The sequence below is a fragment of the Pteropus alecto genome, unplaced genomic scaffold, assembly GCF_000325575.1.
Source record: "Pteropus alecto unplaced genomic scaffold, ASM32557v1 scaffold42, whole genome shotgun sequence".
Taxonomy (NCBI): Eukaryota; Metazoa; Chordata; class Mammalia; order Chiroptera; family Pteropodidae; genus Pteropus; species Pteropus alecto.
The window spans coordinates 12,582,826-12,609,312 of NW_006434825.1; the positions used below are offsets into that span (position 1 = coordinate 12,582,826).

At 38.5% G+C, this 26,487-nt stretch overlaps 1 protein-coding gene and 2 pseudogenes across 2 annotated transcripts in view; all 3 read left to right on the forward strand.

Annotated features, from left to right (window-relative positions):
* Nucleotides 1-26,487, forward strand: part of TANGO6 (transport and golgi organization 6 homolog) — a 128,529-nt gene that overhangs the window by 52,767 nt on the left and 49,275 nt on the right. For both annotated transcript variants that reach the window (XM_025045243.1, XM_006909805.3), the window contains exon 15: nt 21,724-21,864. In XM_025045243.1, coding sequence (XP_024901011.1) covers nt 21,724-21,864 — 141 coding nt within the window. The remainder of the gene's footprint in view (nt 1-21,723; nt 21,865-26,487) is intronic.
* On the forward strand, nt 12,634-14,423 carry LOC102886641 (annotated as a pseudogene).
* On the forward strand, nt 24,833-24,950 carry LOC112478301 (annotated as a pseudogene).

Below are 26,487 nucleotides of genomic sequence, written 5' to 3' on the forward strand. Positions count from 1 at the left end.
TGGAGACGAAAAACTTGGATGTATCTCCCATTCTCTGCTTCTCAGTTGTATGAACTTTGGCAAATACTAAATCCCTCTGGGCTTCAATTTCTTAGCTATAAAAAGAAGGCTAAATAGGAATGCAAAATTGTACATTGCTTTGGAAAACAGTCTGGCAGTTCCTCGAAAAGATACACATAGAGTTACCACTTGAGCAATTACACTCCTAATTATATACCCAAGAGAAGTGAAAAATATGTCCACTCAACAACTTGTAAATGAGTATTCATAGTAGCCAAAAGGTAGAAACAACACAAATGTCCATCAGCTGATGAATGGATAAACAAAATGTGGTATATACATACAATGAAATGTTATTTGGCCATAAAAAAAAAATAATGAATTAATGAAACATCCTACAGCATGGAGGAAACTTGAAAACATTATGTTAAGTTATAAAAAGCCAGTCACAAAAAAACACATATTATATGATTCCTTTATATGAAATGTCCAGAATAGGCAAATTTACATATAGAGAAGGTAGATTAGTAGTTGCCGAGGGCAGCAGAAGCGGGGTGTTGTGGAGGGAAGGAGAGAAAGGGTTGGGAGGTGATAGCTAAAGGGCACAGTGTTTCTTCTTGAGGTGATGAAGACAGACCTTCTAAAATTGATTGTGGTGATGGTTGCACAGCTCTGTGAGTATGCTAGGAACCAATGAACTGTACACTTTAAATCAGTGAATTTTATGGTACAGTGGTCCACCTTTATCCACGGCGGATAAGTTTCAAGACCCCTAGTGAAACCTGAGAACCCTAATCAACTTCTTCAACTCTGCCAGAAATGTGGCAGCAGCTTCTTCATTGGCAAACACAGCCTCTTCAGTAATTTTCATATTTTCAGCCCAAATCTATTTCCAAATCTGTGTAACCATCCCTTACTTGTGTAAATGGCTTGGTGTCACTCATTTCAGAGGATCCTTTGCTGAAGTTTTCATGTAGGCTCAATGCTTTCTGGAACAACACATTGCCATCAGTCAGAATACGTTCTCTGCTTATGTCTTCTACCCACAAATTTAATGTCTTTTCCATCTGAACTAAGTACTTACCATGTATTGTGGCCATAACTTTTGCAGTTTAAGGTATGACGGCAACTGGCATGCATTTCTTTTTCCTTCTTCACAGTGTCAGGGATAGAAGATTCATTCTTACTGTAGATTTTAGCAATCTCAGCATATAATTTTTTCCTTTCCTTATCAGATTGAGAACTTTTACCTTTTCATTTGAAGCACTTCATGCTTCTCTTGGAATGTCTGAATTGCCAGCATCATACTCTTGCACTTTTGAACCATTATTCAGTGAAATAAAGGTTACTTGAACACAAGCACTGTGATAGCGTGACAGTCAATCTATCTGATAAATCTTATAACTGAGAAGGCTGCTCAGTGACTAATGGGCGGTAGCGTATACAGTGTAGGATATGCTGGACAAAGGGATGATTCATGTCCCAGGCGGGATGGAGCGGATGGCACAAGATTTTATCGGGTTACTCAGAATGACGCATAATTTAGAATTTATGAATTGGTCATTTCTGGAATTTTCTATTTAATATTTTTAGACTGTGGTCGATTGCAATAACTGAAACCATGGAAAGAAAACTGCAGATAAGGGAGACTACTGTTCTTCTGTTGGATTGCTAAGTAATAATGTGGTGTTCTATGTAACTTCTTAGATCTAAAGCTTCAGTAGGCTGATTTTATCAGTTATTGCTACGTAATCTACCCCAATACTTAGTAGCTTAAAACATCAATCATTTATTATCACTCCCACATCTGTAGACCAGTGGGGTTCAATTGACCTAGGCTGGGCTAAGCAGGCCAGCTCTGCTTCTCCTGTGTCTGCTGGTCAGCTGCGTGACTCTGCTGAAGGTGTTCCTCATCATCCCAGGATCCAAGACCTCCCAGGCATGTTCCCATAGTGATAGCAGAAGTGTAGGAGAGCAAGGTCTCTTCAGGCCAGAGCTTGGAACTGTAATCCTATCACTTTTGCCTCATTCTGTTGGCTAAAGCAAGTCATGTGGCCTAATCCAAAAGACAAGGGGTGGAGAAATATACTCTGTCCCTTTAGTAGGATATACTGCCAAGTCACAGAGCAAAGGGCATGGATGCAGGGAGGGGTGAAGGATTGAAGCCAGTAATGTAGTCCTTCACACTGATGTGTTCTGTTTATCTGCAAAAGGCAAGGTTCTCTGCAAGCACAAAAGCATGCACAGGTACTTACTGGCTTCTTATTTCCTGGTATAATCTGGGTATAATTGGCTCTCTACAGACCTAGTAGCTAAAGCTTAAGAGAGAGTGCAAGTGGGGAAAGTATATAGTGATGAAGGCCTGAGCCTTGAGATTCATTTTTATTCAGCAAACATTTATCGTGCACCTACTATACACAAAACACTTTAACAGTGAGGTGTTGTGACCAGGTTAAAAAGCAAAAGAAAATTCTTCAAAGCAGACAAAATGATCACCCAAAGAAGTAAAAGGACAAATAGGTGAGAACAGAAGCCGAAAGAGTAGAGGATTTCAAGAGACAAGTAATGACTGCAGCTGAGAGGCTGAAGAGTCCAGGAATTGAAATAAGCCTGGGGGCTCGTTAGGGTTCCGGAAGCCATGTGACAATAATGGTACTTATGGGAATCAAATAAATCAATGAAGTGAGAACCTAAAATGCCTATAACTATTAAGTCTCAGAAAACTAATCATCCTGTACCTTTCCTAAGAAACTGTAATACTGTCAAGGAGATGTTTCTCATTGTTTCTTTTTTTAAGACTGGGTTTTCAGGAAGCCATGGTGTGTCATTTTAATGTGGCAACATTACTATTTGGAATAAGCTTCTTAGCTGATTAACCCACAGAGCTCATTAGCCTCTAGGCTCTGCTATAAAAATCACAACTGTTGGTTTTGTGTTTGTTTTTAGTAATTTTAATTGGTGTGCTAATCAGTTAGCAGCTAATTTGATGATGAAGAACATGAGAAGTAGAGGTGTAATTTCTGTTCTCAGCTCCCCTCAATGGACAAGTTTGAATTAATTGATGTTTTTGGTGTTTGTAACATGCACTTAATGGGCAGGGCCTCAGGTGAATTTCCCATTAAGAAAGGAAAGAACTGAATTTTCCCACCTGCATTGCCAATGTCCTTTGCCCAGGCCTAAAGCACTCCAGGAGCCAAGCCATTCTGGGCTTCCAGTCAGACGAGACCAGCCTACTTGTAAATGTCCTGTAGTACTAGGGGCTCCTGGTTGTGGTTTGAGTAGCATTAGTTTGGGGAAGTGTGCATGTGAATGTGTGCTTAAGTGTTCCTTTCCTAGGCTGCCTTAAATGGTTCGCAGTGTACCTTTTGCCTAATTTATTGATATTTTAGATTTCTTTTGTAATTTCTCACTAACTTTGCAGTCTAGGCACAGAGCAGAGGAAAATTAAGCTCATTCATTCAACAAATATTTATTGATGGCTTATGTAGGAATTTCTCATGTGTGTATTATCTGTCCATCACAACAATCTGAGAACTAAGATCCCTGTCAGTTGTATTTTAGTTTTATGAAAGACTGTCTGCATCTCCTTTTAGTCCTAGTGAGAAAGTGATACTTGGTTTAGTTCTCATAGCAGAGCTGATTTCGTACTCAGTAGCAGCTTTGTCAGGCAGAGAATTAAATACCAAGTTGCTGAGTTCCAGTGATAATTCAGAGTTTACTAATAGGTAAGACTTAATCTTAGACTATGGTCATTAAGTGTTTCCCCTTTTTAGACTCCTTATATGTTATTTTTTCATTATTTTGTTATTATCATACAAGTTAATACAGTCTCATTGTTTAAAAACATTTTAAATGACAAGGAGGTATATAAGGTAAAAAGTGGAAGTCTTTCTCTTTTCCAAAATTGGAGTTAAAATATGTCCTTAAATGTCCCATAGTTTATAATCAATGTACTGGGTATTTTTTACATTTTAATTTTGAAATAGATATTCAGTGATGGATGTGATAAATAAATAAATGATATTCTTCAAATGAGATATTATAGCCAGGTTATTTATCATACTATGGGTATACTCATTAGTCCTCTTAGTCACTTTCAGTTATTTAAAGAACATTTTGAAAGCAATACCAGAAATAGATGTATTTCAGGGATCCAAGTCATCCCCATCAGTGTCAAAAGGATTTTTGGAAAAAACTACCAGGCTCATTGGGGAAAACACACACACACACACACACACACACACACACACCCCAAAAACCAACAACCAAAAAAAAAAAAACAAAAAACCTAGGCTCTGAGCCAGTCATGGGAGGTGAAAGTAAGGCAGTGTGTGTAGTGACGAGAATCTAGACATATTGACATGCCCAAACTAATCGCACAAACTCTTCCACACTCTCTCTTTCAGAGAAAGCTTTTTATTTCTGGCAAAAGAGCCAAGGAGAGGGGAAGGCAAAGGGCTCAGAAGAGGGGAAGGTAGACACAAGGTAAACTTGTTTTTACAGAGTTTCAAACTGAGCAGGATTACAAATCTTAACTTGTCAGAGGCTGAACTCCCTATCTCATTCTCAAATTTCTACTCAAGTAAGGTTGGGAAACCATTAACTGAAAATAATTCTATCCCTTGAAGAACCATCTAATTGGATCTGGCATTGAAATTTGGAATACAGCCCTGTGAAATGTATCATCTCCATTTATGTCCTTGAAATGGAAAGATTTCTTTTATGTCCTGACCTGGTTTCTGTACCACCTAATTAATAAATGAGCATTTAGCGAATGTCTCATATATGCATCTCAGTAAATTCTTGAAGTAGTTCTGGGAAGTAGACATTATCCCCATTTTTTAAACTTCTTATTTGAGATACAATTTATATACCTAAAATTCGCCTGTTTAGAATTTGCAATTCAGAGATTCTTAGTATATTGAGAGTTGTATAACTATCACCACTGTCTAATTTTAGAACTTTTTCATGATCTCAAAAAGAGGCCATACCCATTATCAGTCACTTTGCATTCCACATTCTCCCTGGCCCCTCACAACCACTAATCTACTTTTTGTTTCTATGGGTTTTCCTATTCTGAACATTTCATATAAATAGAATCATACAATGTGGGATCTTTGGTGTCTGGCTCTTTTGACTTAACATAATGTTTTTGAGGAACATTCATGTTGTAGCATGGATTGGTACTTCATTACTTTTTAAGGCTAAATAATATTCCATTGTATTGATTAACTGTATTTTGTTTATCCATTCATCAATTGATGTTCATTTGGGTTTTCACTTTTGGCTATTACGGATAATGCTGTTATGAATATTTATGTACAAGTTTTTGTATGGACATATATTTTCATTTCTCTTGGGTATACGCGTATGAATGGAAGTGCTGGGTCATATAGTAACTCCATGATTTACCCCTTGAAGAAATGCCAAACTTTTCCAAAGTTGCTGCACTATTTTACTTTCCCACCAGCATGTATGTGGATTTCAGTTTGTCTGCATCCTCACCAATATTTGTTATTGTCTATGATTTTTTTTCAACTTTATTTTATTAGTTTCAAGTTATTGTCTGTGTTTTTGATTCTCATCTTAGAGGGTGGGAAGTGATATCTCATTGTGATTTTGATTTACATTTCTCTAATGACTGATAATGTTGAGTTTCTTTTCATGAGCTTATTGTCCACTTGTATATCTTCTTTGGAGAAATATCTTTTGAGATTATTTGCCCATTTTTAAATTGGGTGATTTGTCTTTTATTGAGTCATAAGAGTTGTTTATATATTCTAGAAACAGGTTCTTTATCAAGTATATGAGTTGAAGATATTTCTGCCAATATGTGGGTTATCTCTTCTCTTACTAATGATATCATTTTGAGCACAGAATTTTTTATTTTGATGAAGTCCAACTTATCAGTATTCTCTTTTATTGCTTATATGGTTTGATGTAATTTCTAAGAAATCATTGCCTTCATTACCTTCAAGATAATGAAGATTTACTTCTGTGTTTTCTTCTAAGAGTTGTATAGTTTTAGCACTTACATTTAGATCTGTGATCATTTTGAGTTAATTTGTAGATATGAGGTGAGAGATCCCCCTTTTACAAGCTGAAGATTCAGAGACTTAGATTAAATCCCTTTTCCAAGATTATGTAGCAAGTAATTTGAACCATGTTCTTGGCCTTCAAATCTTGTTTTTTCCTTCCCAATACATTATATTACTTCTCTAGAACTTTTCAAATAATGATAGAAATTGGCTCCGTTGTCATGCTTTTTAAAATGAAAAACAGATATGATTATCAAGAATACTTATTAAAATTGAATAATGCTTAATCATCTAGAAAACTTTGATTCTATCAGCAATTCTGAAATACAATAAAAGCAGGTATTATAATCCTTCTATAAATGAAGAATTGACTTGCTTACAGTCATAAAAGTTGGGAGAGTGGTGGAGCTGGCACCAGACCCATTTCTTAGGGATTCTCAGTCCACTGTACCTTCTCTTACTACAGCCCAGATGATATATGTGATGCCTCTCCTCCTCCTCCAAGTCAGAGACTGCATTTCAAAGCCCAGAACACTTGAGTTTTATATTAGCGTTGTTTTGGGGATATCTCTCCAGTGTTTTTCTGTATCAACTGAAGATAGTTACATTCAGATTTACATCGGAATATTTAGTAATTTAGTACTTTTACCTGTAAGTAAAAGATGAACTGGCTGCTTCAAGGTTAGTTATTTTCACTGTCCAAGATTGCCTGGAAAATAGTCATATAAGAGAAATAGCAGTAAGTACTAAAGAAGTTACCATTTATTGAGTGCCTATTATGTACCAGTCACAGCAACCCTGCAAGTTAGGAAATATTATCCCTATTTTACAGGTGAGGGAACAGAGGTTCAATGAGGTTAAGAAACTGGCTCAAAGTGACACAGATACTAAGTGACAACATCAGGATTTGAGTCTTAAATCTCTCTGGCTCTGAAGACTATGCTCTTGTCATAGGGAAAAATAATCCTTGTTCCTCTTCCCAAGGTACAAGGGCTGAGTTTTCAGGTAGTCTTAGGTATAGGAGAACCAGCCTGCCTATGGGAAAGCACTACAAATCAACCCTCTCTGTAACTTAATACGCTGACGTCATGTGCGCTTGATTTTTTGTGTGCAGTTTTGCTCATTTAGCAATGTGTACAGCATTATCTTTTAAGCTATCTTTGTGTGTATCTTTCAAACTTATTTTCTATGAGAGTGTGTTGCCTCACACTGCTGGCCCTGCTTCCTGCTGGTTGGCATTATTGTTTCAGCATTGAGGGCGTCAGCACCATTTTAAGAGCATCAGGAAAAGGGCTTCAGATATCAATCCTGGGATTAATGCAGTTGAGATCGTGGGTTACGTAAACATGTAGTTCTCTGTATAGAACTTTTAATATTTGTTGCATTTCTGATGGTGGAAATGTGAAATGGTGCAGCCACACTGGCAAACAGACTGGCAATTCTCAAAAAGTTAAACATGGTTACCGTGTGACCCACCAATTCCACTCCTAGATATGTACCCAAGAGAAATGAAACCCTATGTCCACATAAAAGCTTATTTATATATGAATGCTCACATCAGCATTATTTATAATAGTCAAAAAGTAGAAACAACCCAAATATCCATCACCTGATGCATGGAATGCATCAATGGAATGTTACTTGGCAATAAAAAGGAATGAAGAACTGATTCATGATATAACATGGATGAACCTTGAAAACATGGTAAGTGAAAGAAGCCAGACCCAAAAGGCCACACATATTGTATGATTCCACTCATATAAAATGTTGAGAATAGACAAATCTGTAGAGACAGGAAGTAGATTAGTGGTTGCCAGAGGATGGGAGGAGAAGGGGTTGGGGAGTTTCTTTTGGGGAGTGATGAAAATGTTGTGGAATTAGATGGTGATCATTGCATACCTTGTAAATCACGGAATCATGCATTTTTAAACATAAGAAAGAAACTTTAAAAATTCAGAACAGTAGTTTTTCATGGTGCTCTTAGGACTCTGAAGGAGGGATGGGCAGGATTTAGACCTGTGCTCATGGAGTAAGGGGATGAAGGCTGAAAGAAAAGCAAAGATAGGAAGACATTGAGGAGTGAGGCAGATCTAAAGGAAGATAAGCAATTCAAATTGTTGGTGGAGCAGACTGGGCGTGAAGGGAGAGTGGGATTTGGCCGGGGTGCAGGAGCTGTTGGAACGCCTGGACAGCTGAGCTGCTCTGGGGCTTGTTATTACCAGCCCATCAGTGGTGTCTCTCTTGGTGATGGACTTCCTGGATTTGAAAATACCATGCTTGTTAATAGTTATTATATTTCCTTTGTTCTTATTTTCACTTACGATTTATTGAGCACCAACCACGTATCAGGTGTAGCTTACATTGTGTCACTTACTCCTTATCACAACCCCGAAGACCAATATCTTTATCTCTCCATTTTTCAGACAAAGAAACCAAAGCTCATAGGTTGTTACCAGTAAAAGGCCAACCCCTGAGCAAGAGAGTCTGGCGTCAACTCCAGAGCCAACGCTCTTAACCCTCTCTGTGCTTCCCCTCCTGTTGCCATTCCATTTTCTCACCTGTATCAAATCATCATGGCCTCTGCTCTTGCAGACAGTAAAATTAAGCCATGGAACCAGTGGATCCTGACATTTTCATCTAAGCAAGTAAATACTTAATTTGCTAGTTTCCTTCACTTCAAATCCTTTATGTCCTATTCATGTAAGCCAACTATCACAAAAGCAGGGCTATTGTGATATACCTTGGGTTAGTGTCAGTCACTTAAATGTCTACAAATCATTAAGAAGATGTGAGTACCTTCCCTGGAGAACAGCTACTTAAATCTTGCCCTGGAGTCACCCTCTCTTTAGTTGAAGGGGAATTTGAAGGCAAGTTAAGGAGGATAAAATAATGAGAGAACTCACAATTAAAATAGCAAGTTCCTCTTTAGACTTATCTTTAAGTACAATATTCCTTTACTGTCTAAGGAATCAGTTCGTTTTACTAGAACTGCTTTGAGGTAGCAGCTGGAGGGGGCACCCTGCTCTTGCTTTTCCCTCCCAAACTAGAGAGCAGGCAGCCTACATTACCCTTCATTTCAAATATAAGTTAAAATTCCAAATCTCACCAGACGTGACTAAGATAATCCTTGAAGCTGTTCATACACTTAATAGGCACAATTATATTTTTTATTAACCCTAACATAGTTCCTTTGTTGCTGAATCATACGTTTAACATTTTTAACTCATTAAGGCATCAATTTCCCCCTCTTTGGTCATGCTGAGATCTTGGGTGGTGATGGAAAAGTGCATTTAAATGGTGTTTGTATCATTTTGGAAACTTTTTTAGATTTTTACAGTAGATTTTTAAACTTGGTTTTATTTCTTGACCTCATGGTGCCTCTGCTGTTCCTGAGGAGGCTGGAAGGTTGGGAATGAATTGAGCCTCAGGGAATGGATCATAGACAAAGAGCTACCAAAGGCCTAATTAGGTCATCTCTCCCTTCCACCTGCCAGGGCATGACCGCTTAAGTTTTCTTTCTTAGGAGAAGGCTGTTTTAGAAGCCCTCTAGCTCTTTATGTTCCATTTTGTTCTCCATTATTGGTGGCCTGACTTTAGTGACAGAAAGAATTGTAAAATATCTTTGTCCATTGATTTTTTTTTCTTAATGGTTTAAAATATTTGTTCATTCATTCAGCATATTTACTGGACACTTACTATGTGGGAGGGCACTATGCTAGGTCCATTGCTGAGAAAAACAGTAATGCACTGCCTTTGTGGAATTAACAGTCGGAGGACATGAAGGTGGGTAAATATTAAATAATCATACACATGTGAAATGTCACTTTGATGGGTGCTGTGAAGAAAAGGTACACCATGATGACAGAGCCTGTCTAAAGGCCATTTTACCTGACAGGGGAAGAAGAGAGTGACCCATAAGCCGAGATCTGGTAGAGGATTAGGAATTAATCTAGTAAAGAAAGGAGGGAAAAGTGTTCCAGACTGAGGGAACAGCAAAGCAGCCGTGCTGTGGCAGGGAGGAGCCTGCAACCGGAAGGACTGCATGAATGCCTGTGTTCTGCAGGACCCTTGGGAATCAGTTAAGAAGGGGTTGGCCAGGTGGGCTCAGAGCACCAGGCAATTCCATTCTAACTAGAGGGCTCTACTTTTCTCTTTCATTGAGCCTCTTCTAAAAGTTTCATATGAAAACAAGGTTCTGTTGTTTTAAAAAATAAAGGGACGGGGTGGGGGAGGGCGGGCGGGGATTTTAAAACTCTCTGTCTTAGGCCATCTACTTGACCTAGCAAGGAAGTTTTATAGCACATGTCATATGTGATGTGTCACGCCACACAACACTTTTCATCACCTCTGCTCACCACTGTCAAGAGAATGCTGTCTTTCTTTAAGCCTGTTTTCATGAAATGCAGTATGTTTGGCTATCTCCACAAATCTCTGAACTCAGTTGTTCAACGCACAAGCCTTTAGCCATTACAAAAAGCATTCTAATTGCAGGTGAAAAAGGTAAAGACCATATGGAGTTATTTTAGGCCAGTGGTTTTCAATTTTTTTTTTTTTTTTCAGCGGGAGAATTCATTTTTCAAACGAGATCTAACATGAAGGCATTAAAACCTCAAGTGATCTTTATTTTCTTATTTGTGTCTTTTTTTTTCTATATTTTTTCACATTTTCTAGTACAAACACTTATTGCTTTTATAATTAGAAGATAATGTTTTTTAAATTATGTGGCTATGTAGGAAAACTGAATCATTTCATGATAACAAGTTTCAGGGACTAGAACAGATTGAAACAGATGGCTCCCTCTGTTGTAGTACCCCCTGTTGACCTTTTTACAACTAGGGATTACTAAATCACAGGATGACCATGGCTTTTTCCCCATGAATTTATATGATGACAGTAGAAACCTTACTGACAAACAGATGTTTTTCCTAAGCGGAGCTTTTCTTAATGAAACAGTTGCTTAGAAACCAGACCCTACTAACTTTTCTATATTTAGTTTGTAAAGTGATTCAGTTTGCAAAATTATTAATTCAGAGAATACTAATTCGATAAAATTAAACATAGTTATTATTCCTTGTCTTGCAATTCAGTGGTCACATGGTTAAATTAGAAGCAAAATTTCACCCAGATGTGTCTACATAGATGCTATTCCTAACAAGGACATACAAAGAACATGACAGCTCTAGAGCCGCCCTGCTCTGCTCTCACCTGTGATTCTCTAGCGGCACAGCGTGTTTGATCTTTCACCAGTATGTATTAGAAGCTGTGACATGGAACACTTTTTAGGTTGCTGAGAGGATCAATTAGGTCAGTGGGTCAAAAATTGTATTTTTACAAAAAAATATAAAAATAATTTCAAGTTAAGCTCAGTGAGACAGCAGTGTAAAGGAAAGACTTGGGAGTAAAGATACTTGTTTGGGATGACAATTTATAAGTGGAAAATCTGATATGCTAACTGTTGCTAACAGAGATACTTCAATATGTACTATTTTGTCAGGTAAATTAAAACATTAAATCTTAAATTCTAACTGGACAAAATTGAGAAGAAAAGACTTTTTTTTTTTTTTAAAGAAAATTAAAATTTTCTTTAAAAAAAATTTTCTTTAAAGAAAATTTTTTTTTTAAAGAAATGGAAGACATTTCCGTCTTCCATTTCCAATAATGATGAGACAGCTCAGCTGAAAACAACTATTATTCAGGGACCCCCAGAGAGTTCATGACAAGATCTGGTCACTCCCAGAAGCCATAGGCAGAGCGTTTATGTGTGTATGTACATTTATGGTTGCTGATTTCACAGTAATCACTTTTTCCAAGCCAGTCCTAGCTTGGAGTGCCTGTCACAAAGACTTGCCTAATCATCTCATCAAGACAATCTGCTAGGCTTAACAGAGGAAAAAATGGAGAATTTCAGAAGATTGTATCTAGCCTGTATGCTGCTTGGTGCCCAGAGCACAGAGCAAGTCTCCTAGCCCTTTGACACCAGAGAATGTGAAAATTAGCCCTACCTTGTTGGAATTTCAGGCCAGGTGACAACTACTCTGGAAGGCTTCAGCTCTCTCAAATCTAGTGAGAACCTGACTCATCAGTCAGCTTGGCTGATTCTGCGGTTTCTCCTTGCCTAGGCTTGAGGTAAAATACCTGTAGAAACTTAGGAAAAAAATGAATCTGAAGTTCAGGTGGTACTCCTCCCACCAGGACCACCCGTCTTGGAGTCTTTAGGAGATGTAAAGGGTTTCGTTTTCTTACCCAGCTAGTCTAAAAGAGAACCACTTACTCTTTCCTGGGGAATCAGAAACCCCTCTTTTTTTATTTTTTTAACCAGTAAATATTTCTTTCGATAGCATAAAAAGAATGTTAATGTGCTTTTTCACTCTTTGAAAGCTACATAAAGAGAATTAAATGAATGATATTCTGCTTCTTATTTCTCTCTCACCCATGATCAGCTGACCTGTAAGTTTCTCTGAACACGGAGAACAGTAATTGCTGTCAAAGCAGCGGTAATTGCTATTTTCTTTTTTTTTTTCTTCCTCACTTATGCCAGTCAGTACTAGGGTAGCTTTGCTTGTATTTCTGTACATGCCACAGAACCCTTGATCACCATGGTGTTTTTGAGGCTCACTTGTTCTCAGCTCTGTTCACTTCCTCTCTCTCACCTAGAGATATTTGATAGGGAGATCCCTGACAAGGTAGACTCTAAGCTTTTCGGTGCTGTCTTGGGTTCTATTTTATTCATTTGGAGAGGGTAGTAGAATAAGAGATTTAGGGGGCTTGCAAAAGCCCATAAAGATGCTGTGCACTGGAGGTGTTTAAGAATCACTACTTAAAAACTGAAACTCATGTATAACCATGGGCACAGCACTGCTCACACCGTGGCCCGCATCCTGACTGTACCACAACCTCTCCGGAGACGTGAGTCCTTGGAACCTCTTTAGTGCTGGAGCTTGGGCTGCAGGCAGCTTCACGGTGGTAGAACAGAACCTCTGGAGTGGATATATTCTTCCCGAATAACTGCTAATTTGCAGCAACTGGACAATGTTCCTCACTAATATCTTTCTGTCAGCATAATCGTCACATCATTTCACTTCAGTGACAGCGACTCGGCTCTGAAATCTATATAGAAAAAGCACCTGGATCTCAGTCCTTCAATGGCTTCAAAACAATCAGAAACACCTGCTCTTGAGCCTAGTGGGCCTCTGGGCAAGATATCCCTGCCCGTCAGGAGGTGTCTGGAGGACCCTACGCCCATGACTCCTCCTCCATCAGTCATGGGCAGCATCCCCTGGAAGCCAGTGATTCCAGAGCACAAGTATCAGCAGCACCTCACCCAGGTGGAGGAAGGAGAGGTCAGTGTCTCCTTCCCTACCATGACCCTGTCATCGGCCATTGACTGTATGGAAAAGGTCCCATGGTAAAAGTTAAAGCTACCTGCATCATCATGGATTCTCTGATCACAAAACATCCAGGAGAGCATTCAATGTTTTGAGCAACAGACAGGGCTGAGAGATGCTGGCTACACACCCCACAAGGGTCTTACCATCAAGGAGACCAAGTACCTTGGAGTGGCAGAAGCATTCCACAAACTAAAGTTGCACAGTGGAAAGATAATGAGAGAAGAGAAGTGGCCAGTGTCAGCCCAGTCCACCCCAGCAGCACCTGGCACTCTTCCACAAAACAGAAGCCCAGAGGCTGGTTCCCTTCTGCCTCTGCCCCAACCTTACTTGGCCCAAATCTTAGCACCATTGATTCTGGAAGTGGGGTTAAAGACAGAAACTTGGCAGATAAATGGAGCCTCTTTGGACCAATATGCCTCCAGCAGTCTGATTCGGGAAATTTTGCCACTCAGGCCTACAGAGGATCCCAGAAGCCTTTTCCAATGAAACCGATCCACGCACAGGCCACGCAAATGGCCAAAGATCCAGCAACCTTCAAGCCACCCAAGATGGACATCTCAGTGATCAAAGGGAAGAAACAACCACCACGGACTCAAAATCTCAAACCCTGTGACTTGAATGCGCTCACACATACTGGCTTCTAGAGCTTTTTCTTCCAGAGACTCTGGATAGAGGATGTCTTGTACCTGCTTCCCTTTTACATTAGCCTTGATATAGGAAAGATTTTTTTTTTTTTAATCTCTTAAGCTGAGGCTAGAGCTAGAGACATAAATGGTTTCTGAGAAATGGTGCAAAGCTTGTCTTTGTGTAGAAGAAGCTATTGTGTATTGCTTTAATTTAAAGTTAGACTAAATCTCAGCAGTGAGGTATGGAGGTCTCATTACTATTTTTGTATCATTTAGCCTAGATAACAACTATGGTTATGCCTACTAGGTAAATAATGTTTGTGTTGTTCCCAAATCGAGGCTTCTTTGATTTACTACGATCAGTGTGATCATGGAGAAGTTGTGACATAGAGGTGCTCACTGACTAGTCTTTGGCCCCTCGACTGTGCTGGTGCTGCATGCTCCAGCCTTGCTAGTTAGGAGGGCTTACAATCTGTGAGATCTAGGCACAATTAAAAACCAGACTTGGTAGGGACCCTCTTCCTGCACTAAGACTGGAGCCCCTCGGTTTCTGGCAGAGCCAGTTGTTACTGCAGTACCTCTGGGGCTATGCTACTGGAGTGATGCTTCTCTTTCACATGTCACAGAACAAACACAAGTCTTCCATATCCTTTGTTGCATTTTAAAGTGAGATTAATATAACTCCAATTTGATTGAAAACTTTCTATCAGCTTACTGGTTTGGTATAGATAAATGGATATTAAGCTTTTTTAAAGTAAAGAAAATGGTAACTATATGAATAGTCTTGAGGTTCATGTGAAACTAGTGTCACCCTATTTTGATATCTTGATTCAGGCCTGAAACTTTTCCTGAGGGGTAGAAGAATGAAAAAGTTACAATTGCTGTATATAATCATTTCCCCCCAAATGAGCCTCATACCTGTATAAACACAGAGCTTACTGAGGAAAGGAACTAGAGAACGGAACCTGTTCACTTCTCCTCACTATGCACATGTCCAGTCATTGTCCTGAACACCGTGTCAAATCCTTGCTGTTTTTGCTTTGGACAGTGTCTACATAAAGAGCTGAGCTCACTTTTCCAAAGAGAGGCCCGGGGGTCTCGAATGAGTAGGACAATTAATTTATTTGTGTCTTCTGTTATGCCTGTATTTCTCACTTGTTTTGACAATAAAAATCCATACTACTTTCAAAATAAAACTGCAACTTGTTAAAGTCCAAGTTTTGGATTTCCTTTTATATGGCTCCTCTGTCATTACTAATGGCAGCAGCATCTCTAGTTGGAGTCATTGGTGAATTTAATTAGCATTACTACTTCCCTTTTCCACATACTGTTTAAAGATACCCACTGGAAACAAAGCAGTCCCTATGAAAACCTACTAGACCCAGTAGAGGACTCTGCCATTTATATGGGATGCAGTGTGCAATGTGTCTCTCCTTATGCTGGTCTTGGAGTCCAGTAGAAAGTAAATTTCACAGAGCGAGGCTGACACCATATACTTGAAAACCTTGTAAGGTTTGTATCTTTGGGGTTAGGATTTGCGAAGCCAGCACTACTATTCCAGCAGTTCTTTTCCCATAGGCACTACTGCCAGCTGAGCCGTGGGGTAGCAAAGCTCAGGTTTGCAATTCCACTCTTCCAAGTGGCAGCTGTTATCTTGGGCCATATTTTTCCCTCCTCTGTTCCTCAACTTCTTCTACAGTAAAATTAGGAGTAATAATAGTACCTACTTCAAAGGATTATTGAAAGCATTAAATGGATGAATTTATATAAAGTGCTTAGGACTTTGCCTGGCATATTCAAAAGACTAAGCAAATGTATGGAATTTTTATTTATTATAATAATATTCCATGATCCAAGTGGCTTCCAGGAAGTATAGTTAACTGTCAATAAATATAGATTATTCACTTAGTTTTACTTTTTCTCTTTCAAAATCGGAATTAGAAAACGATTTAAGCAAATGCATTAGCATTATTTTAGTGTTAAAATATGTTATTTAAGTCATGATTTAAAGAGATAGGTACAGCTCTTACAAATATTTAGATGTTAGCCTTCACAGCTTATTAGCCTAACCCTGTTTTTTCTTCAAGCCTGAGTAACACTTATTCATCTTGAATCTTTATAAATTTGTTGGGACTTGTCCACACCTAACACAACTTGCAGCTTTAGAGAAACTTAACATCAAATTGGCATGGTAGACGTTATCATTTACTGTAATTACAAAGACAGCCCAGCTATTCAGTTGAGCTCCCATACTTCCTTGATTTAATTACTAACTTCCGTAGTTTGTGCAGCTTCCTGGATTCTTGGAGCTGAGTTATTATTTGTTTTCATCATAACAAGAGGTCTCCCAGCTAAAGAGAAGTATGTTCCTTCTCTTCAGGTTCTACCTTTTTTATCTTTGTGTCATAGAGCTGCAAGAGAGGAAAATCACAGATTGGCGATTATCTTTTTGTAATCAGAAGGAAAATTTTTTTGTGCCTGACCTCTTCTCTTAACCATCATTGTTCTTTCAAACTAGAGCTTCCTCCATAAGTTAATATACATTTTATCTTCTTATTAGTTTTTCAAAAGAACTTATCTTTATAAATTTACTTCGAACATAGTTTGTAAAGAGTCAGAAAGCTTATCCCCTGCCCTGCTTCTTTCCCCCTCACAGTTCTAGTCTCCAGAGATAACCATTCCCCCTTTTTAAGTAGTTTCTTCTGGTAATTACCTCCCCATTTATAAAGAAAATGCTTACACAGATGTCTCTTGATTAAAAAAATATTTGGACATTATGCACATTTAATTTGTTTTCTGTTTTTCCTATTACAAAGAATGCTACAGTGATGATTTTGTACATAAGTAATTTCTACTTGTGGTAGGATATCTTTTAGGATAAATTACTAGAGTAGAATTTCTGGCTTAACAGAATTTATATTTTTCAAAGTAATAATTTTCTTATAAATGGAGGACAGAGTCTGTGAAATGTGAAGTGTTCGATTCGATTTCCCATTCAAATAACATCGTTTTCTCCCTCCTCTCTCACACTGCAGAGGCAACCAAAACAGATTTGGATGCAAAAAGAAGCTGATACTTTGCTCTTGGCAGTAGATTTCCCTTTACATTTAAGATATGCTATATTATTTTCTCTTCTTTTCTTCTATTCTAAAAACCTAAAAGGGTAGATATGAAATATTTTCTTATAGTTTTTTATAACAACATTTTGACATATAATTCACATACCATACAATCCACCTACTTAAAGTATACAATTCAGTGTTTTTTTCACAGAGTATGTAACCATCAGTACAATCAATTTTAGAACATTTTTATTGCTCCAGAAAGAAACTCCATATCCCCCAAGCAGTCACTCCCAGTTTTCCCCAACTCCCACAGCCCTAGGTAACCACTAAGTATACTTTCTGTCTATAAATTTGCCTATTCTGGACATTTCGTCTAAATGGAATCACACAACATGTGGGGAATTATGTTTCTTATAGTTTTTCGTCAGAAATCCCTGAAAGGTTTAAGTAGGTGTTTTTCTAGGTTGATGCGGTTATTTGGGAGGTAGGTGGTTATCTGCCCAGGGGAATGAGGGCAGATTGTTTGAAGTAAGGTTGGCTTAGCAAGTTCCTGGGATAGAGCCAGTAAGCAAAGACATTTAGAATTAGACGGTCTTCCATACAATGCAGGCACACCGTGGAAAGTGAGACTACACCTAAACTACTTTTACTGCCTAAGGTCTGCAAAATCACTGAGCAGCTTGCTAAGGGGTCATCTTGAAGTCAGTAAATTTTTTATCAAAATGCATTTCTGGCTTTGTAATGAAACTCGTTGGGGGGAAAAGAACAGTTATTTTACAAAGTTGACTATCTCTGTTGTGTTGCATTATGTACTTTTAATAATATTTTTAAAGTTGATTTGCCTATATCCTATGCTTTGCCCTAAAACACAGGTCAGAATGCTTTCATGAACTCTTGCCAATTTGTTTCACCTTTACCTGCTACGTTTCTTATCTCTTATACCACATCTATACCATGCATAGTCATTTGCCTGAGATCAGATCAGGAGCAGCTATTGCTCACACAATCATTTGGTTCTTATTGCCAAATGGATTGATGTGTCATGTTTCCTTGAAGCCTGTGCTGACCCAGAAATTACCTCATTTTCAAATTACAAAGGAATATCAAGTGTGAGGGGCCAAGGGTTGTGTGAAGGTTATGGCCATGCTTTTTCAGTGTCAAAATTCAGAAAACGGTTCAAACAAGAAACAAAACAGCCACACAAAATCTCATTCCTTTAAATTGTTATAGTCTTAACCATCACACATGGCTTTCTTCACTGCTTGGTGTAATAGTGAGGAGGGAACTGCCCTTGTCCTCTACGGATTTATAAACTGTTAGGTGGCAACTATATCCTAGAAGGTAAAACTCAAACAGTCAGAGGGCCATTTGGCAGCAGTTTGGAGCAGGCCAGCAGGAAGATAAACAGTTGCTAACATAGGACTGTGGGAAGCAGGGAAACTACTTTGCTGTTGGCAGCCTTTTAATGCAAGAATGGGAGAATTTAAAGCTCCCTGGTAGAATTAAAAGTTTGGCATTATAGGAAAAGTAAAAAAATAAATTCGATATTTAAAAAAAATCTGAAGAAGGTTGTGTTTAGGTCCTTTGGTTGAAAAAAATCAAACTGGCATATGCATAAAGGATATTTATTGGCTTCCGTGTGTAAAGATTCTAGTGGGTAGAAGTACAGTTGGATCTAGGTATTCAAAGCATGCCATTGGGTCTCTTTCTTTTCTCCTTCCCTCTCTTGGCTTGACCCTCCTCTGTGTTGGCACCATTTTGGGTGGGCTTGCTCCCAAAGGGCCAGTGGCAGCTTCAGGTTAATAACTTTAACAAAAAAAGAAAAGAAAAAAGAGCTTATCTTTCCCACTAGTTCTAGTGTGAGCTCCAGGATTGAATCTTATTGCCCATTCCTGAACCAGTCACTGTGGCGGGAGTGGGACGGGGTGAAGTATCCTCACCGACCAGACTGGGATGTGAGTTCACACATGAAGGGAGACTGAGAGCGGGGAAGAGATATTTCCCAAAGGAACAACACCAGGTGTTGTTACCAGGAGAGGAGTAGATGCTGTGTGCACTCAAATGCCTGTCTGCTTCAGAGAAGAAATCAAGAGTTCCTTTGGTTGTGAGGTGTATAGCAGGATCATGTGCTCATAGAAGTAAATAACTGTTCTCTGCCAAAGACTGAAGAGAGAAAATAGGCATAAATGATAGAAGGAGGGACTTTAGTAATAGATGTGTTTTAGAAAAGCTGGATATAAATCAAAGTTTTCCAAAGCAAATCTCATTTCCCCACTGATTTCCATTATAAAGTCACAACTGTATTCCTAAAAGGAAACAAATCTGCCAGATTTTTTAGTTGGGAACTTCTGATGGAAAGGAGTTATGATAGCTACAGATGTATAATATATATGAGGCTTTATAATATATCAGCAATATGACGTCTATCAGAATTACAATTACCAACCACCAATCCACTTTTCCTTTGGGGCTCTTTCAAAACTTGGAAGCTATTCCATTTCTCTCCCTTAGTAAACAATTCATTCGTCCTTTCTTAAGTCGTGGACTTTTTTCCTATGCTAAGGTGTCTCTAACTCCACCTTGGACCTCCAAGAAGTTGTCCATTGTTTTACATAATAGAGCTAACTGCAAATGCAGGGTCACATTTTCCCAACCAGGAAGCAGTCTAATTCAGGTTCTGCCACAGCCTGAAACTCCCTTAAGAGCAGAGCTTCTGTTTATATAAAATTGGAGGCCACATAAAGGGAGCTGAGGCTTACGACCACATGCAGAGACTTCCCAGGCTTTTTGGAAGCAATGAAAATGTAGGAGTCGGAAGGTCAGAAAAGAGGATGGGCAGACAGGTGCAGCCCTCAGCAGGTACACCGCCTTTGTGTATATCTGATTTATAAGAGAATGGAATCACAACCTATAACATAATAAACGGTACATAGACTTTGCCTACAAGATTGTCAGTTTTAAACAGGAGAATGGTAAACTCAGGTGAAAAATAATTATAGATTTCTCAAGCATTTATATTACTCCTCCATCTTCTCTTTTTTAATTCCTGAAATTTATATTAAGATTTTATCTTTGCATTCTTTTATTCATTCATTCAACGGATAGTTATTGAGTACCTGCTATGTGCTGGCACTATTCTAGGCATGAGGCTACAGCAGGATATAAAACAATCCTTGCTTTGTAGAGTTCACATTCTAAAGAGGAACACAGTTAATAAATAAGCATATATATATATAACATGTTAAGTAATATTAAGTTCTGAGAAGAAAAATAAAGCAGAGTAAGAAGGATAAAGAGTGGTAGGAGAAGAAGGCTGCCATTTTCTTTATGTTAAATGTGGTATTTGAACAGAGATGTGATGGGGTTTGGGGCGAAAGCTGTGAGGCTACCTGGAGGAGGAGTGGCCTAGGCAGAGGTGAAGATGCAGGGCCTGAAGCAGCTCGGTCTACTCTAACAACAGTGAGGAGGCCAGAGTCGCTGGAGGACAGCGAGCAAGGGAGAGTAGGGTAAAAGTGAGGTCAGAGAGAAAGCAAAGGCGGGTGAGGATCGGGAGCTGCTTACATTCAGGGGAGAAGGGAAATCACTGAGAAGAATGATGGGGCCTAACATGTTTCCAGCTACTTGAGGGAGTAGGGTAGAAGCAGGAAGACCAGTTAGGTCATTAAGAAAAAAAAAAACAAGCCAGAGATGATGGACCATCATCCAAGGTTGAGCATTCTCATCCTGGATATGTTTTGAAATCCATATTTCCTTCTTTTGTTTTTTGTTTTTCCTTTTTCCTCACTATTCTTTAGAAGTATATAACCTCCCCCACCAACCCTAGTAATGGAATTTGTGTTTATATAGCTTCGAGACCATGGCTTTATTTCTGGTCCTGTCTTTGGTCATAGCTCTCCTCCTTCCACCGCCCCTCTAAAGAGTGCCTGGTAATAATAACACTGTTGCAGATTACACATTTAGGAGGTACTGGCAGGTTGGGAGAAAGGTTCAGCAAGCCCTAGAAAGGCGGACTCAAGACCAGGATCTTCCCTATTTCTGATCAGGGAACTCAGCCATAAGCATATGTCTACTCCTGATCATGCCCAGAATACTCTGAAGATCTTTCCTTGTGGAAATTGCTCTCATTATTGACAGTTTTACAGGGAGAATTCATGCTGGGATGGAGAACTACAGCAGAGACAGGAATCAGTGCTGTGCTTCAGGCTGATATGTTGGCAAGGACAGTACTAGTCACAGAACCTTTGAGTCTCAGAATTAGAAGGATTCCTAGAAGGCATTTAATCCAGTCTTCTGCTGTTGTGTGAATCCCAGCCATGATATGTAGTCATCTAGCCTCTGTTTCAAGAGTCTGTAATCCATAGATCATAGAATGTCAGGACTGGAAGTTATCTTAGATTTCATACAAGGGCCGGGACTAGAATTCAGGAGTCTGACCCATGTTTTTTCCATTCAGTATGTTGTCACTCCGAATAAAGTGCAGCCCTTGCTGGTAGAACTACAGAAGTGGGTTTAAATGTCTATGTGTTCATCCCATCACAGGCTGACTGATATATTTGTCTTTCAGTCCTAAATAGTAATGAAATCTTTCTTTTATTTTCAACCCCAGGGGTTGCCCTGCTCTCAGATGCGTACCCTGAGAAAATCTTGCTTGGCTTGTTGGCTCAGTATGACAGCGGTAACAACAAGCACACTCCGGAGACCAGAATGAAAGTCGGGGAAGTCCTGATGCGAATTGTCAGGACTTTAGGTGAGTTTTCTTGTTCCGTCCATCTGGAACCAAAGTCTGTGTACCTGGAGGCTTGATATGCTAACACCATGAGGGCAGGGACGCTCTTAATCATTCTACAATGCACAGGATAGCTTCCTACAGCAAAGAATGATCTGGCCACAAATGTCAGTAGGACCCCTGTTGATATATCCTGTTCTAGAGCTCATGTGGGCCATTCTGTTTCTGCTTTAACATCACTCACATGTATTAGTTAAATCCACGACTGCCACATACAGTTATGCTGGCTGTTCACAACTGTAAAAACTCCAAGAGGCATCATTGTATGAGTGACATGCCCTAGAGCTGAATGATATTTTACCTGTGCAGTCATCCTGGTTGCCTGGGTGCATCTGCCACGTTTTAGATTGCCATCTTACTGGAGAGAGTTTGAAAAGTTATTCTTTCTGTAATATATTTACAAATTCTTTTGGACGTAGAAGCTTCTGCACATGGCTGATTTTATCTGCTTTATACTAATTTTATGAGCATAATTTTTAGTGGATAGCCTTTTCTGATATCTAGTGAAGATGGGACTGTTTCCTCGTTAGAGCCTATGGCCACCTCTGAAGTGATTATATATGCTTCCTACCCCTTTTTGCCTTCCTTTTACTTTTAATGGACCATAATATGAACTAAAGTGTATTTTTAAATTATCCTTTTATTTAGGGAATATTTTATATCCTTTGTTCATTTATTTCTCATTCTAAGGAAAAGGACTTTTGGGTTTTTTTTAAATTTGTAAGCAGCTCTCATTTGATTCTTGAGTTTGGATCAGAAATCTTTGACAGAAAAAAACACTTTCCACCTCTGCCTATAGTAATCCCCAAGCATTCCCTGAATTCTAATTTAATTTCCTTCATTTGTCAAGTTCTATATCATATAAATTCCCAAGTTATCTGGTAGCTCTTCCTAATGCTCAAAGTTCTTTCATATCCCGAATATATTTATTTTTTTCTTAATCTCAGGGGTATTGGCATCAGTGTAGTTCAGTTCAAAAACATTTTTTGAGTAGCTACTGAATGGCGGATTCTATGCCAGGGGCTGGAAATAGAAGCATGAAAAAGTCACACTCTTGTTATTTGTCTCATCTATTCATTGTTTCCTTTTCCCTCTTTGGATTGATCAAGTATATTTTATGATTCTTAACCTCTGCTCTTGGCTTATAAACTCTACCTCTTTATTTAATTTTCTAGTCCTCATTCTAGGACTAGAAAATTAAATTCTTACATGTACGTAAGAATTTTTGTTATTGTCCTTAGGCTCTGTTCTTTTTTCTTTTCCCTTTTTTTCTAATCCTTTTTCTCTCCTTCAGATTGGACAGTTTCAGTTGATCTTGGTTCATAGACTCTTTTCTCTGTCATCCTCAATTCTGTTATTTAGCCTATCCAGTGAATTTTTTATTTTGGATATTATACTTTTCATTTCTAGAATTTCAAATTTGGTTCCTTTTTATCCCCATTAGGTTCTTTTTTATATTTTCTGTTTGTTGAAATTTCCTACCTTTTCATTCATTAAAAGTATATTTTCCTTTACCTCATTGAGCATGTTTTTTTGTAGCTGTCTTAAAATCCACGTGTAATAATTAAAATATCTTTGGCATTTCAGCCTTGAGCTCTGCCAATTATCTTTTTCCTTGAGAATGGTCATATTTTTTATATCACAAATAATTTTAGATTATGTCCTAGACATTACATATATTATGGGAGAGACTGTAGTTTCTGTTATAGTCCTCCAAATACTGTGAAATTTTTTTTAACAGGCAGTTAACTTAGACTCAAACTATAGATTTTGTCTTACCTGCAGTGGGCAGAGCTCAGATCTCAGTTCATTTCTTTTGGCCTTAGCTACAAGCTGCTTTGAGTCTAGTCTGCATGTGCTGAATTTTAGCACATTTTCCTGAGATCAAAGAGAGGCAGTGGAAAACTATATTCACATACCCGAATCCTTGTCTGATTCATAATCTGTCCTGCTTGTTCGCCACTTTGGAAGTAAATAAAATTAAAAGAGAAGAAATCATAATGCTCATTCATCTTCACACTCAGCCCAGGTTCCATTGCATGGCTTAGCTTATGAAGCCAAGATCATAAAGAGTCATGTGTGCTTTGTTAAGGGATTTAAATTTATGTCAACCATAAATGGAAGCCACTGAAAGCTTTTAAGAAGGGAAGAGTAAATCTTGATTACGTTTTAGCAAAATCACTTTGGCTGCTCTGTGAAGGATGTGAGTGGGACAAGACTGGAAGCAGGAACACCTATTAGGATGTTGTTGGGGCAATCTGGGCAAGAAGTGATGGTAAATGATGTTGTTGGGGCAATCTGGGCAAGAAATGATGGTAAATGAGCGTTTACATGTGAGAAAGAAGGGAAAAAAGATGTCTCCAGATAAAAGTAAAGCATAAGAACAGAACAAAAGTGGGATGCATGTGGTACGAATGGAGAATTGAGACTTGACCTGTTTCTCCGTACCAAGTCATGTTGAGTGCCTTGAAAAAGTAAGGCTAGATAGAGAGGGTGGGACGTACCACAGAGTTCCTTGAAGGCTGAGCAGAGGAGTTTGGACTCCATGTAATAGGCATTTGAGATTCACTGTACATTGTTAAGAGAGGAAGCAGCATGATGGGAGATATGTAGGAGTGGTTGGCAGGTGCATGAAAAATGGATGAAGAAATGAGAGCCTGAAGAAAACAGGTAGCTAGGGAACTATTGTGGTATTCTATGGCACAAAGAGATGAGGACTTTGATTAAAGGGATGTCTGTGAGAATGATGAGAAAAAGCGGATATTGTAGACAATTCAGAGGAAGAAATGAGAGATTGTCATTTTTTTTTTTTTTACATTTAAGATGAAGGTAGAGTTATAATTTATCCAGCAACTGTTATTCTTGTAGAACTGTTGAGAAGTTCAAATGAAATAATATATATGAAATCACTTACAAATATTTGAGTGTTGTCTATGGCCATACCACCCTGAACAAGCCGATCCCGTCTGTTCTTGGAAGCTAAGCAAGGTTGGGCCTGGTTAGTACTTGGATGGGAGACCACTTAGGAAGACCAGGTGCTGTAGGTGTAAAAAACTAAAAAATAAGGGATTGTAGGCTGACAAGGTCCTTGCAATCTGTGAGGTCAACCAAGGGTTGCCTCGCCCCCCCCAAAAAAATTTTTGAGTGTCATTATAGAGATATATTTACCACTGTTTTAATTATTGTGGTGAGGTTACCAGATACAGAAGTAGAGAGATAGGATTATCTACAGTGGCAGCCATTGGTCAGATAAATGAGAATTTGACATAAAGACATAATCTTGGAATACATTTTGCCTTTCTCTGTCAGAGGTACATATTGTGATCCTGGAGTCATAACCTCCTAAGTTTTGAGCTTGACTCATATTTAATAGCTATGGACAAGTTACATAACCTCTCTGTTTCTTATTTCTAAAATGAGGATAATTATAGTAACTACTTGATTGGGTTATTATGAAATTAAAAGATAATATATATAAAGTGTTCAGAACCAGAATCTTTTATAGTAAGGGATGAATAAATATTGGTTGCTATTATTTTGTCATTGTTATTTTTGAGTGAGCACACCATATTCCTTCATTCTCCCAAGGCAAAAGCCAACCCCAAGTAAGCAGCTCTTCAGACGAGTGCAATGTGTAATCACCTGTTCTATTCCAGGATACAAATCATAGTTGATCACTCTCTGTTAATCACTTTATTTTTTAATTAGATCAAAGCATTTTAATTAATCCAGAACATCCCAGTAAGTTAATGTCCATACCTCAGAGACAATTGCTGTAGTGACTGTGAATCACTCTATGTGCATGTTTTTACATAATCCTTGAAATGGCCCTATAAGACCATTCCTATTATTATTATTATTGCCCTTTTATAGAGAAGCTAACAAGTTTAGAGAAGTTAGTGAGTTCCCCAGGGTCATACTTTGCTGGATCAGGGGCTGAGAGCCAGACTCATTACAAAGACCATGCCCTTAGTCACAAATGTAATAAATAAATGGTTTGCTTTAACCAAACTTACCGTTTTAGTTGATGCAGAGATTGTAAAAGCCAAATTATACTATGAAATTAGAAAATCAGCCACCTGATATTGGCTTGAACTCTTAGTAGCAGAACATACATACTGCAGTAGCAACAGGGAGCTAATTTCTGTTAACAAAAAAATCATGGGGCTTTTAAGTTGGGAAATTGCAGGAGTCGACAAACTGTCATCCAGCCTGCCACCTGTTATTGCATGGCCTCTGAGCAAGGAATGGCACTTTCACATTTTTAAATAGTTGGGGGTGGGTGGAGCAAAAGAAGAATAATCTTTGGTGATCTGTGAAAATTATATGAAATGTAAAGTTTAGTGTCCGTACATAAAGTTTTATTGAAACAGTCACATTTATTTGTTTATATGTTGTCTATGGCTGCTTTTGCACTACAACAGCTAAGTTGAATAGTTACGACAGAGATTGTACGATCCTCAAAGCCAAAGTATTCATCATTTGGCTTTTTACAGGAAAAGTCTCCTGGCCCCTATTGTAAGGTGTCCATTATACAAGTAATTATATGTGTTTCTTATGTATGCACCTCATTGCTTGCTTTTC